At 31.8% G+C, this 14,032-nt stretch overlaps 1 protein-coding gene across 1 annotated transcript; it reads left to right on the forward strand.

Annotated features, from left to right (window-relative positions):
• Nucleotides 1–11,286: 11,286 nt before the first annotated feature.
• Nucleotides 11,287–13,741, forward strand: LOC101207483. The gene is made up of 2 exons (XM_011650156.2): nt 11,287–11,927; nt 12,714–13,741. Exons 1-2 carry the CDS (start codon nt 11,345–11,347, stop codon nt 13,496–13,498), a joined length of 1,368 nt encoding a protein of 455 aa, XP_011648458.1. The 5' UTR covers nt 11,287–11,344; the 3' UTR covers nt 13,499–13,741.
• Nucleotides 13,742–14,032: the final 291 nt, after the last annotated feature.

Consider the following 14,032-nt stretch of genomic DNA (forward strand, 5'->3'; position numbering starts at 1 on the left):
AGACCATTTATTTATTTTTTTTTGCTCTATTTTGTAAATTGTTTTATTTTGTTTTTTCTTAAAATAATTGCAAATATAGCAAAGTTTATTGATAGTAGAATATTATATTATTGATAACTCAATATTTGTAAGACGGTCTATCAATGATAGACTTTAATAAATTTTGTTATATTTGCAATATTTTTAAAATGTTACTATTTAGATCAATATTTTAAATTTAATTATATATTTGAACCTTTCCAAATATCTTATCTAACATATTATTACATTTATTTAAATTTTAAGTAGAATTTAACAAAATTGAATGTTGAGTAAAAATGGATACATTTTAAACTTAGGTCAAATTCCTTTTTAAGTTTACTTTTTTGTCCAGCTTTTGTAAAGTTAATGTTGAGTGAATATAGACCACACAAATGGTGCCAACCATAGTGGGAGCCTAGTTTCCATAATTTTTGCTTTACAAAAAAGTAATCTATTTTAATTACTCTTAATTGCACTTCAATATATATTAAAAAATAATGAAAATACATAATGAATTTGAGTTTTTAAAAAATATAAGAAACCAGTCAAATAATTACATTGTATAAAATAATTTTGAAAATGGAAAAAAACTCACACTTACAATGAAAAATATAAAAAATGTCTCAGTTAATTAGCATGCGATTAATCGGTCACACGCTTGTGCGAATAATCTTCTTCTAAACTATCGTGTACTATTATGTAAACAAAATAATATACTATCGTTTAGGTCATGATATACAATCGTATAATACGTGTTGATCATGCTAAGTGATCGTATTGACCATGACAAACGATCATGTTCATTATGGTAAACGATCATATAATCAAATGTAAATGATCGTTAAGAACTTCAAATCAAACGATGGTGTTGACCATGCTAAATGATCGTGCTAACTATGGTAAACGATTGTGTAGTTTGTTTTAAACGATGAAAAAAATTTCAAATTTAAACGATCGTGTTGACCATGGTAAATGATCATTTAGATCATGTCAAAATGATATTTAAACGATTTTGTTATTCTCGAATATGAAGAAGATGAAGTAGCTTCATAGAATCTTGTCAAAAATGATGAATAATAGAAAATTTAAATAGAAGGATAAATTATCTAAAAATAGAAGAAAGAAAATTTGGAAAAGAAGATGAAGAAATATAGAAGAGAAGAAATATAGAAGAGAATAAATCTGGAAGAGAAGATGAATAATAAATCGTAAAGAAGAAGAAAGAGAAGTGACGAGTAGTATGCAATATCTAAAGGCAAATCTAGAAATTATGAAAATATTTTATCCACTTGATCATGGGCTTTTATTTTTTATTACACGGGTCGTTAATATTTTTTGTTTTTGCTACATTTATGTAAATTGTCCTAATAAATTTTTTTCATTAAAATACAAATGAAGTGTTCCTTGATTTGCTTGCGAAGAAAATATACATTAATGAAATAGTCTTAAGTCATAATCTAAGTATTGGATTGATGGATAATGTCAACTGAACTCAATTTTTCTTTGTCAAGACTCAAGTGTAAGTCTAAATAAAGGATTTTGATGAAGTCTAGGGTCGAACACATGAACTTGTCACTGAAGCGAATGCTTGGATGCAAGAAGTGATTTTGTGCGATTTATTAATTAAAAGAATATGATGAATAATAATAATATTTCTAATATGAGGGTGGCTATATCTACTTACAAAGGATGGTGATTGATGGATGATGGTTATAACGGGGATGAGGTGAATATGATATGATGAATGCGGTGAGAAATGATGATGCAATAAGTATCGAAGGTTGTTTGGATGTGGTGAATGTTTGCAATTCTTATGAAAATAGCATGTACAGTGAGTTGGGAAAGAAAAAAGAGAATGAATAAAGTAAGGTATACAAGATTATCTAACACTTTCTTTAGTGATCCATAAGTATGAGTTAATGTTTTTAACTCTTGAAGATAGAAAGTGTCATTAGGTTAATACTAGGCTTTGAGGTCACATAAAGATGTTGCTTAACATTGTGAAGCTTCTTGGGTCTCTCATCTTTTCTGGAAGCTCTTTCTTTAAGATGTCGCTTGTTTTCTTTTCTTGTGTTAGAGCGATTGTTTCTAACTCATTTAGCCTTCTTTTCTTTGAAAGTATGTCGATAACTTATAGAAATACAAGTTATTATGACTTTTTAGGTAGAAGAATTGACAAAAACGCATGCTTATGTGTCAAAACGTATAGCTTTTATTGCAAATTCATAAATATTAGAGAATACAACTTGCACAAGTCTGCATACCTGTTTTGCCTTGGTTTTTAGCGTTTTACCACATGATTAGAAAGAAAAGAAAACATAGTGAATCATAGAGGAACACATTCAAAGGTTATGCGATAAGGACCTTGTTTGACGAATAAGATCCCTAGGCAAGAAACTACATCCTCACCCACTCGAAGAAGATTCACTAGCAGACACAAATGGTAGTTGAAGTTGATGTGACGTGACAAATGCTGCAATTGACACTCAATGATCAAAAGAATAGAAGTTTTCCACCAAAATTTACCCATAAAAGAACTCCATATCTATCAAGCAAGGTGGTCGACCTTGAAGAGGCCAAATATCCAAATGGGCCAAAACCTAGAGAATTGGTAAAAAAGACTAGCCTTTTCGCCGTCGGTAAAAGTCATCTTCTTCTTCTCCAGTAAGTCTATGAGTGCTTAGAGAGATGGAGAAAGATTCCACCATTTCTATTCCCCTAACTTGTAACATTTCTCATTCTCTTTACTTTCCACTTTTGTATTTCATTGTAATGTGTAGTGTTCATATTTTATAGTGGCCTAAGACCTACATTCTTTAATACATTGCATATTTATGCCTTTTTTATCCATCATTCTTTTACTTTTAATTAGTCATAGTGTTATAGGTAGTTTAAGTTTGTGATACGTTCTTGATAAGTATTCTAACTTATAAGGTCTATCGTGTTAAATGAGCTACACTCCATTGTTTGGCCAGCGCTTGTCGCCAACTACTCTAAAGAGTAAGTAGCAAGGACACAGCTGATGTGCGCAAGGAGAAGTTTGGACAAACTCCACCTTGGTGATTAAGCTTCCATCACTTAGGTCCCGAAAGGAGAATAAGAGTGGGTACTTGGTGAAGAGAGGTTGCCACTCTTAAAAGAGAAGTATTATAAGTCTTATAAACAACAACTGTTAGATAGCTATCGCTTAATGAAGCTTTGTCATTTTCATTCTGAGAGGGGAGCAAGTATGGCGTTTAAGACACTGAAAAGTGCTCACCTTAATCAGAAGCTAATTAATTGATGTCTATCACATCACAACTTATCACAGAATTTAATCTTTTACAATGTATAGACTTTCCTTCATGTTTCCTTAACATAAGTTAGTTCATTCCCTCATCTCCTCGTCATGCTTACTACCTTTTATAGAATCTTTAGCATAGATAGTAGACATAACTTAAACATGCATTTACTTTATATTGTATATTTATTTTATACTGCCTAGATGAAGAAGTAGACTTTATAACTAACATTTGATATTAATTCCCTGTGTTCGACCTTAACTTATCCAAGAAACCCATTGTTTGGCTTACATTTGGGCAAACAATAGAAAAACTGATACTCAACCAAAATTTAGTAACTATGTGAGAATTTAGAGACATACTAAGCATCTCACATGCAATGACCATAACTCGCAGCGTAGAAAGGCTTGCAATATGAATTTAACCTATAACCTATAAATCTTGAAACTAAATGTGAAATGGAATGAAAATCTAAACAACCAAGTTTTTGGCACCATTGCTGGAGAATTGATTTTTCAAAATTAGAGAGATATGGTTTTACTTTGATTTTGGGCAAAACACTTGATTCTTATAAATCATGCGTTCAGTCGAAGATCACATGAAAAGGTCTGTGGTACCAGAGTAATCTGTGATGCATTGACTAAACCCATAGATTGAGTGTATCTTTCGATATTGATAAGATGAGTCTTAGTTGATGCGATTTAAACGCAAATGAAGTTGAGGGCCTCAAATGCCTTGAATCAAAATTGTTTAATCTCTTAAAGAAAAGAACATTTGCTAAGGTGTCAAAGAAAGTGTCCACGCGATAAGTTCATTAAGACACTTTGTCTTAACTAACTACCCGATAAAAGGACCAAAAGATTATTTTTCATAGTGTAGTGATCGCTTGTGAACGAAGACTTATTGCGATGAGCGGATGTAACGCTCCATGCCCAGGATTCAGACTAGGATTTGGAATTCGGATCTCCGACATTGCCCTACATCCCCTACGACCTGACAACATCATCCTTACTATTCCTAAAGGCTTATTGAGTTTGTCCTCACTCACATGCATTCTGGAAAAATTTCCAAGAGGTCACCCAACATGGAATTACTCAAAGTTAAGCGTGCTTGACTTTGAAGTTCCTATGATCGAGTCATAGAAAAGAAAGGTGCACCTTGCTGAGATAGATATTAAATTTTAATTCTTTTAAGTCTTTCTTAACATTACTTTCATGTCATCAGGATCCCTCTCATTCAGATGTGAACCCGTTCATTCATGTCTTCCTTCTAATCTTGGACGTTACATGGCCACCAGCTTTCCCTTAGTTTGTCCTCGAACCACATCTTACTAAGAAAGGTTTCGCTTTGATACCAACTGTAACGACTCAACTCTTTATACTAAGCTGATGTCATTACCAGTAAAACAAATAAAAGTTTTTGTTTAAATAAATGAAAACGTTTCAAATATTCATTTTAAATCAATAGTAAATAAAATGTGTGAAGAAAATAATAAATAAATATTAGGTAAAACACTAATCGAACCCTATTTAAAATAAAAGAAATTTCTAAAAGTAAACCTAAGTTCTGAAATAATCTTATGAAAATTGAATGCTGAAAACAATACATGCGCAATAAAACATATATTGTCCCCTATGGCGATCCACGATCTCTTTTTGTCATTCGCCAACTTGCCTTTACTTCTATCTTTGCCTGAAAAAAATTAAACATAGAGAAAGGGTGAGTATAATTTATACTGATTAAGGGACCCACTATTAGTCCCGCTAGATGTTTATTAAAGTTTTGTTAGAGTCCTGTAAGAAGGTATCGTCTAATTATTATGCCCCTGAAAGCACACTATCCAGTGATCCACTAGGGGCACAACTGGGCTCTCGGTGGCCCCAAAGGAAACACCTTAAAGGCGAGTCGGGCTGTAAGTGATAATATTGAATCACACATAAAACTGACCACACAGGCATAAATAGGTGGTGATCCCAAAGGACACTCATATGGTACGACTCTAACAGTAAATCTAATAGAACATCATAACATTTACAGATATATATCATCATAAATATCATAGCTCAGTCAAACATAACTCAAACATAGCCTATCTGACCATAGCATGCCTCAATCATAATTTATCATGGTCATAACATCTCAGCCACATACTATAGAACATGCATGCAACTTTAACGTGGGGTCTAATAGGGAATCTCTTACCTTGAGATTAGCTCTAAAATCCTGGCGAATAGTCAGAATCCAAGTACTCAATCCTCAATTCCCAAAAGTTAAAGGTTGAATTCCAATTCAACCTTGGTTTGGAATAACTCCACGCTTCACTTCCTCCAAAACAATTTAGTCAACCAAAATGTAAGGAATTATTCAACTTGGCTCACTGCAAGGAAGTGGCTTGGAAACGACTCAAGAAGGAAGGGTCGGCTGGGATCAAGAGGGGTCGACTTGGAGGCAGCTCAGGTGAAATGGAGACTGGCTCGAATGGCTTCGTAGGGATGGTTCGGGCGCACAAATCGTGAAAGGGTACCGACTCGAATTGAAGATCAACTCAGGTCTGTGAGCTTCGTGGTTGGCCTCGAGCTTCGTTAGCGTCTTCATTTCGGCAAGCCTCGCGTCGTCATCCCTTCGCCGCTCCCATAGTCCGATGAAGCCGAAGCCAAGTGTATTTGGCTTATTGGAGGGCATTTTCGTCTTTTACCTTGGAATTTAATTAAAATTTTGCCATATTTCCAATTCTTTTAAACATTTTCTATATCCTTGATTAATTTATACTGATTTACTATATTTTCAGTTAGCTATTTTTAAAAATAAAAGAATTGGCAAACTATTTAAGGTCTATATATAGCAAAATTTTAATCTAAGTCCAAAATGAATAACCAAAAGGGGCATTTTTAAAATTAGCAAAATAAATTAAAATATTTACAAGCTATAGCAAAATTTTGGATTCTATCAATGATAGTCTACTATCATTATAACAAAACTATCATTATAGCATATCAATGTCTATCAGTGATAGGATTTTCTATAAGTTATAAATATTTTGTAAAATTTGCTACTTTTTAAAATTCTCCTAATTATTAAGTAATTAATTGATTGGTTAGTTAGTTGATTTGAAATTTATAATAATTTAATATTTTTTAAAAATAATAGAATCTCATAATTCTCTCATACTCCATCAAGGAAAAGAAGTTATAAATATGCAAAAGAAAAACATTTTTTTCTAAATTAAGAAAAAACCAATGCTTTTGCTCTCTACAAAAATAGTTTTCTCATTAAAACTTTTTCCATCCTAATTGATTTCGACCAACCAATCTCATCCCAGATGATAGGAATGTCTAAGGGTGGTGTCCCCAAACTTGAAGATTTAGTAGATTCAGAGACATCCAACTGCGTAAGTTTTTCTCTCTCTAAATTGTACTTTATTAAAGCATGCTTAATAAGAAAATTAGTTTCTTAATTATTTTTTGCCAATGTATTGGTATTTTGGAATTCTCAAATTAAATTGAGGAATGGTTCTGTAAAATCTTCCGCTGCCTAGGGTTTGTAACCCTTTCGTAGGTCTATTAGGTCCCCTACCTAGCTCGTAAAGGATAATGAGATTTATTTATATCGGTTGTAATTTGAAATGTTCAAGTTTTATTTGGAAATTAGTACAATTTATGGTGATACACTATAATATAAAGTTGGAGAATTTTCAAAAATAACAAATTTTACAAAATATTTATAACCTATAACAAATTCTATCATTGATAGTGATTGATATGCTGTAGTGAGAGAAGATTATCATTGATAGAATCCAAAAAATTTCTACTACTTATAAATATTTTAATTTATTTTTTCATTTTTAAAAATAGCTCATTTAAAATTTATATTTTAATCAAACTTTATTATATAAATTAAATTTTGTATATGATTCAAAATTAATTTATGAGAGATAAAATATTTGGATGAGTTCTAATACTAATTTAATGTGAATTGGATTCATTTTGAAATTATTGGGTATGAGAAAAATTAATTATATTTGAATATGATTCAAATTTAATTTAAGTTAAATATAAGATATTTAATTTAACTATTAAATAAGGTGCATTTTTAAAAATAGCAAAGTAAATTTCAGTATTTACAAGCTATAGCAAATTTTTGGATTTTATCAATGATAGTTTTTTATCACTATAGCATATCAATTACTATCATTGATAAAATTTGCTATAGGTTGTACGTATTTTATAAAATTTACTATTTTTAAAAATAGCAAAATAAATTAAAATATTTACAAGTTATAGTAAAATTTTGGATTCTATCAATAGTAATGTTTTATCATATAGCGTATCAATGACTATCCTTGATAGAACTTGCTATATGTTGTAAATATTTTGTAAAATGTGCTATTTTTGAAAATTCTCCTTTTAAAAATTTTCTTTTGAAATTTTTATTAATTTAATATTTTTTAAATTAATAGGATCTCATTATTCTCTCTTACTCCCTCAACTACTCCATGAACGAAAGAGAGTCATAAATACGGAAAAGAAAATAGTTTTTCTTCAATAAATAATTTTGCTTTTCTGCACAAGAGTTTCTCTAAGAAAATATGTAAACTTTTTCTCATCTCAATTAGTTCCCACAAACCAATCTTATCCGAGAGGATAGGAAGATCTCCGACGGGTGGTGTCTCAATTTGGAGATTTATTTTGTAGATTCAAAGACGTCAAATAAGTAAGTTTTTTTTCTCTAATCTATAATTAAAAAGCATGCTTAGCCTTTAAGTTTTAATTAGAAAATTAGTTTCTATATTATTTTTTCAATGTACTGGTATTTTAGGATTCCCAAATTAAATTGAGAAATTGTTCCGTAAAATCTTTCAATGCTATGAGATTTTATCACTTCATCAATGATTCTAGGTACTGATGTTAGAAACTTGGGTCACCACTATAACGATCCAACATTTTATACTAAGCTAAGGTCATTATCTTAAAGATAAATAACAATTTTGATAATTTTTTTTGAAAAGATGAAAATTTAAATTTTATTAAAAATATCATGAAAACGTGTGGCGCAGCTAGTTCTACATTTTTAAAGATAACAAAATATTTAAGCTCAAAACCCTGAAAACAAACAATGAAAAGTGGAAGCAAAACTGTGTCCCCATATGTCATGTCACAGATCCTTCCTGTTGCTCGCCAGCTTTCCTCTATCTTTACCTTTGCCTAAAATATTCAACACAGAAAAAAATGAGTATAAACATATACGCAGTAAGAGAGCCACTACTAGTCCCACTAGGTGTCTTTTAACTTCCCATTAGGATTTCGTAAGGAAATTCCCCAAAACTATCGTGCTTTCGAACACACACGCTATCTAGTGATCCCGTAGGGACACATCTAAGCTCCCGGTGAACCTAAAGGAAACAACTAAGAGAAACTGGTCTTCGACGAACCCAAAGGAACAACTAAAAGAATTAGGTTGTAAGTAATCTCGTGTCGAATCACTCATAAAAGTTAACCACACAAACATAAATAGGTGGCGATGCTAAGAAACACCCATATGGGTCAGACAAAGTTAACTCTTAAATCGCACCAAAATAAATTACTAAAATCATTCATCCTTTAATTAAATCTTTCACAACACCAAAATTTCAAATTCAACAATTAATCAAAGATTCTTCCATAAAATATTTAATTACTCCTAACTTCCACAAAATTAAATAATTTCCAATGGAATGAAATCAAATAACACCCAATAAATTAAACAAAACTAAAATAATTATTTCAAAAAATTGTCTTAATTTTTTGAGGTGTTACAATTACAAGTGTGAGGAGATTTTGTATGGAGTTGAATGTTTGGTAGATGTTGGAGGAGGGAATGGGACTTGTTTGAGTATTTGAGTGAAGGTTTGTCCATGGACTAAAGGTATTAATTTTGATCTTCCTCACGTTGTCTGCTTCAAGAGAGCTGGAAGGTGTTCAACGTGTTCGTAGCAATATGTTTGATAACGTCCCAAAGGCTGATGCTGCTTTCATTATGGTATGCTGTTTAATTTGTTTGTAGATGGTAAATTTGTTAGATAATAATTGGTAATGAGAGAAGTATAAAAATTGTGAGATCAGTTGAATATTTTCAATATGTATGAGATCCTCGACAAAATTTAAGGTTTTAAAAGTTTGTTACTTTTAATTTATTTTCATTCAATATCACTCACACCGTTTCTGTACTGTTTTCTGGTTTCACATCCAATTTCATTTATTCTTTCACTTAAGTTCATTGTCGAGTAGTTTTTCGTGCTTAATATGAAAATGTTGTCATCTTTATCTCATAGATGTACATTTTCACTTCTCATTTTTGCTTAGTTCACTCTTAAGGCAACAAAACCACATGCTCTCTACATTGTATCATTCTATTTGCAGATTCTCGAGGTCTTTTATTCTGCCCAAAAAGTTGTACTTCTTCCAACTCGTCCACTTTTTTTCTTTTTTTTATCATGAAACTTGGACGTTAAGCCTAGGTGTGTACAGGCATTGATTGATATATTTTGTACATGTTCATACTAGACATAGAGCTAGGTAGAACAATTTCTTAATATGGTAGAAGTTTGAGCTATTGTAAGTATCTACTGACCAACTATATGTGCATCGTTCAATGTTATATGCAATTTGTTAAATATTAGTTCTTTGATGAAAAGTTTGGATTAATTTAATTGATTCAATTTTTAAATTGATATGAGCGTCAAAACAAGTATTTCAAATTGAATAATTTTTCTTTTGAGAAAAAAAGGCCTTGACATGCAAAAATGTGTCAAGAATTAAATATTTTTATTCTTGACACTGGATTACTTGATAGATAATAAGTGTTAAGATCAAATATTCTTGATGAATAATATAGGTCAAGAATAAACAAATTCTTAACACGTAAAAAGCGTCAACTGATCTCATATACTTGACGTTTATGAAGCGTCAAATACATTTTATCTTGATGCATAAAGACTGTCAAAGAAAAAAACTCTTATTCTTGACACTGGAGTACTTATTGCATTTAAAAGCATCAAGTAAACAAATACTTGACACGTAAAAAGAGTCAAGTAAGGCTAACTTTGTAGTAATAAATTGAAAGTATATAAAAAAGACCATGGTGAACATTTTAAAAGTATAAAGACCAATACATGCATGAGAAAAAAATTAAAAGCGCATGGATCAAAATTGACATTTTAAAAGTACAGAAACTAAAAAGAACCAAAATCAAAAGTACAACGATAAAAGTAAAATTTAAACATACTCAACCAATAAATGAAAAGGTGCCATGTTGTACAACACCTATATTCTTTAGATAGTACAAAATTGTTCACTTGTCTTTTATAACATGGTAAATCCTATTTTAATTCTCCATGTATATGATAGAGAATGAGATACATATAAAAATAATGGAAAACTACATTATATGACAAATTTTTTTTAGAAAAAACAGTTCATAACACAATTTTTTGGCATATTACAAATTTCGCAAATATGACTAATAATTGACGGTAATCAAATGGTAATCAGATGATAATGAGATGATGCTTTTAAATTTGTTAAAATTTAGAAAATATAAGTAGCACACATACTTTATTATAATAGTTTTTTTTTACTATTTTTACAAACTCAATCAATATGTATTTATCAATGCTCTTAAATTGATATATATAATTTAAAACCTAGACGAACATTTTCGTATGTATGACACACATTCATTTCCCCATTGATGAAAGCAGCAAGCAAGAAGCGTCAACTATGTATATAAATATTCAAATATATATTTTGTTTCTGCTCAAAGTAAAGAACTTCGTCAAGTTCACAACAAAAAGTTGACTTATTGTAAATAATTGGATGAGCATGTGAATTGTTTATGAATTAAATCTCAAGTAAAGTTGATGATTCATTGGCTCCCAAACCCAAATACCTAAATTTAAGGCCACACATCTTGGAGAAATTCACTATAAAAATGGAGATACTTTCATGTATTTTCCAAACAATAACACAAAATTTGAGAACTAATTATATCATCCTATAGTTTCCAATATGGGAAGAATTGCCTTATTATTTCTCTTCTTGTTCTTCTCAGTTGCTGTCGAAGGAGCTCCACAGGCCAAGAAAGTTAAATGCAATGACGATAATTATCCTCAATGTTACAAATCGGACCATTATTGTCCTGCTGATTGTCCTCAAACTTGTGTTGTAGATTGTTCATCTTGCAAACCTGTCTGCAATCCCCCTCCTCCGCCCCCTCGCAAACTCAAATCTCCACCACCGCCCTATATTTACTCTTCTCCCCCACCACCTCCTTATATTTACTCTTCCCCTCCGCCACCACCCCCACGTGTTTACTCTTCTCCCCCACCACCTCCTTATATTTACTCTTCCCCTCCGCCACCTCCTCCTTACATTAATGCTTCGCCTCCACCACCTCCACCATCTACGTCGCCTCCAACTCCAACTCCGTCCACTCCAACATCTCCGCCACCGTCATCTGAGGGGTCGGGGCAAAAGAAAGCTAGGTGCAAGAATAGGGGCTATCCACATTGTTATGGCATGGAGCTAAGTTGTCCAAGTTCTTGTCCTGACCATTGCGAGGTTGATTGTGTTACTTGCAGCCCCGTTTGCAGTAAGTTTTCTCACGCACCTTCATATAGGTATTATAGCATACCATTTAAGACATGATTTTAGTTATTCAAAACAATTTTTGATAAAATGAAACTGGATTTCGAGAATGACATTCTGATTTGAATATGAGAAAAATGATTTCAACTTCAAACCATTCTTCAACATGAATTTTGTATGTGTTAAACAAAAGAGGGAGATCATCTAAGCAAACTAATGCTGATGTTGATTAAAATAATATGGTCCTAATTTTATATAATATAGAAAATGCATGAAGTGAAATTGAATAATTTGAAAGCATAACAATCGAACCATATTTTTATAACTTTTATTATATTTATCGAATATTTTAGAACATAGTATATAAAATTGATTCATTTTTCAGATTGATTGATTTCAACTTAGCAAAAACATTTTTTTGACCTGAACGAGATATTTAAAACCCAAAGCGTAGCGTAAGCACCTAACGCGCTAAAAAGTTATAACATATACCAAGCTTTAAATGTTTTAATGCTGAAAAAAATATGAATGCTTTAGATTTATAGAAATGTTTATGCAAATATGAATAAAAATGTCAATATATATCCATAAGAATAAAATATTTGTTACAGTATTATATATACATAATACATCTTTTAGGGTTGCAAATTGTTGTTATTTTCTTTAATATGTATCCATTGATGGAACTGTAGATTCACCACTGATGGTCATGTCGAAATTAGTATTATTGTATGGATATCATCATGGGTTTTATACTTCTTAAGTATTCTTTACTTTGATGTATGCACAGATTGCAACCGTCCAGGCTCAGTTTGCCAAGACCCAAAATTTGTTGGTGGAGATGGAATCACCTTCTACTTCCATGGCAAAAAAGACCAAGATTTCTGCATCGTCACTGACTCGAACCTTCACATCAACGCCCACTTCATCGGCCGACGAAACGTCAACATGAAGCGGGACTTCACTTGGGTTCAATCTCTCGGCATCCTCTTCGACTCCCACAAGCTCTTCATAGGCGCTCAAAAAACTGCGACATGGAATGATGCTACCGATCGCCTCTCTGTCTCCCTTGACAATGAAACCATCATCCTCCCTAACCAGGAGGGTGCGACCTGGAGTAATTCAACCTCCAACAAGGGGATCACAATAACAAGGACTCAGAACACGAATGCAGTCGAGATTGATGTCCCTGGAAACTTCAAGATCAAAGCTGTCGTGGTTCCAATAACGGAAATGGATTCAAGGATCCATAACTATGGGATTACACAAGAGGACTGCTTTGCACATTTGGACTTGAGTTTCAAGTTCTATGCACTGAGTGGGGATGTGAATGGGGTTTTGGGGCAAACTTACAGTAGCAACTATGTGAGCAAAGTGAAGATGGGAGTGGCAATGCCTGTTTTTGGTGGTCTTAATGAATTTGCTTCTTCAAATATTTTTGCTACAAATTGCCGAGTGGCTCGTTTTAGTGGGGAGTTAGATGAGAAAGATGACAGTTCTTTGGAGGCTGAAGTCTATGCCAATATGATGAGGTGTGGAAGTGACATTGAAGGTGGAGTTGTTTGCAAAAGATAAGTTTGATTTCCATTGGTGGATTAAATTCTTCATGCGAAGAAGAATGAAGTATATCCTCTATGAATTGTAAGTTAATAAATGTTTAATAAAGCTGGCACATGGAAATGTAAAAGATTGTTATTGTGATCTTTTTCAGAAATGAAAAAGGGTTCAATTTGTTTATGAATTATTTTCTGTATTCTTAATTTAATCTCGAGATTATTTGGTAAGATTAAGATACAAACATTATGTGATGTTTAAAAATTATTTGTTATTTTCTCCCTTCTTTTGACATTATGTGATGTTTAAAAATTATTCGTTATTTTCTCCCTTCTTGTGTGTTTGTGTGGGTATATATATCTGTATTATATATAAAAACTTGATTTGGAGAGATTTTTTTCCCATATTTGACCTTTGTTTAGAACTAGCTCCTCAAATAGGTAGATGGTAATGTCTTTTTCCTTTACTATTTTCATGCTAATTGAAGAAGAAATAAGTTAATTTTATGAATTGATTAGGCTAATTGTAACTTATAAATAAATAATAGCTCAAAAA

The sequence above is a fragment of the Cucumis sativus genome, chromosome 1 (genome assembly GCF_000004075.3).
Source record: "Cucumis sativus cultivar 9930 chromosome 1, Cucumber_9930_V3, whole genome shotgun sequence".
NCBI classification, from domain to species: Eukaryota; Viridiplantae; Streptophyta; class Magnoliopsida; order Cucurbitales; family Cucurbitaceae; genus Cucumis; species Cucumis sativus.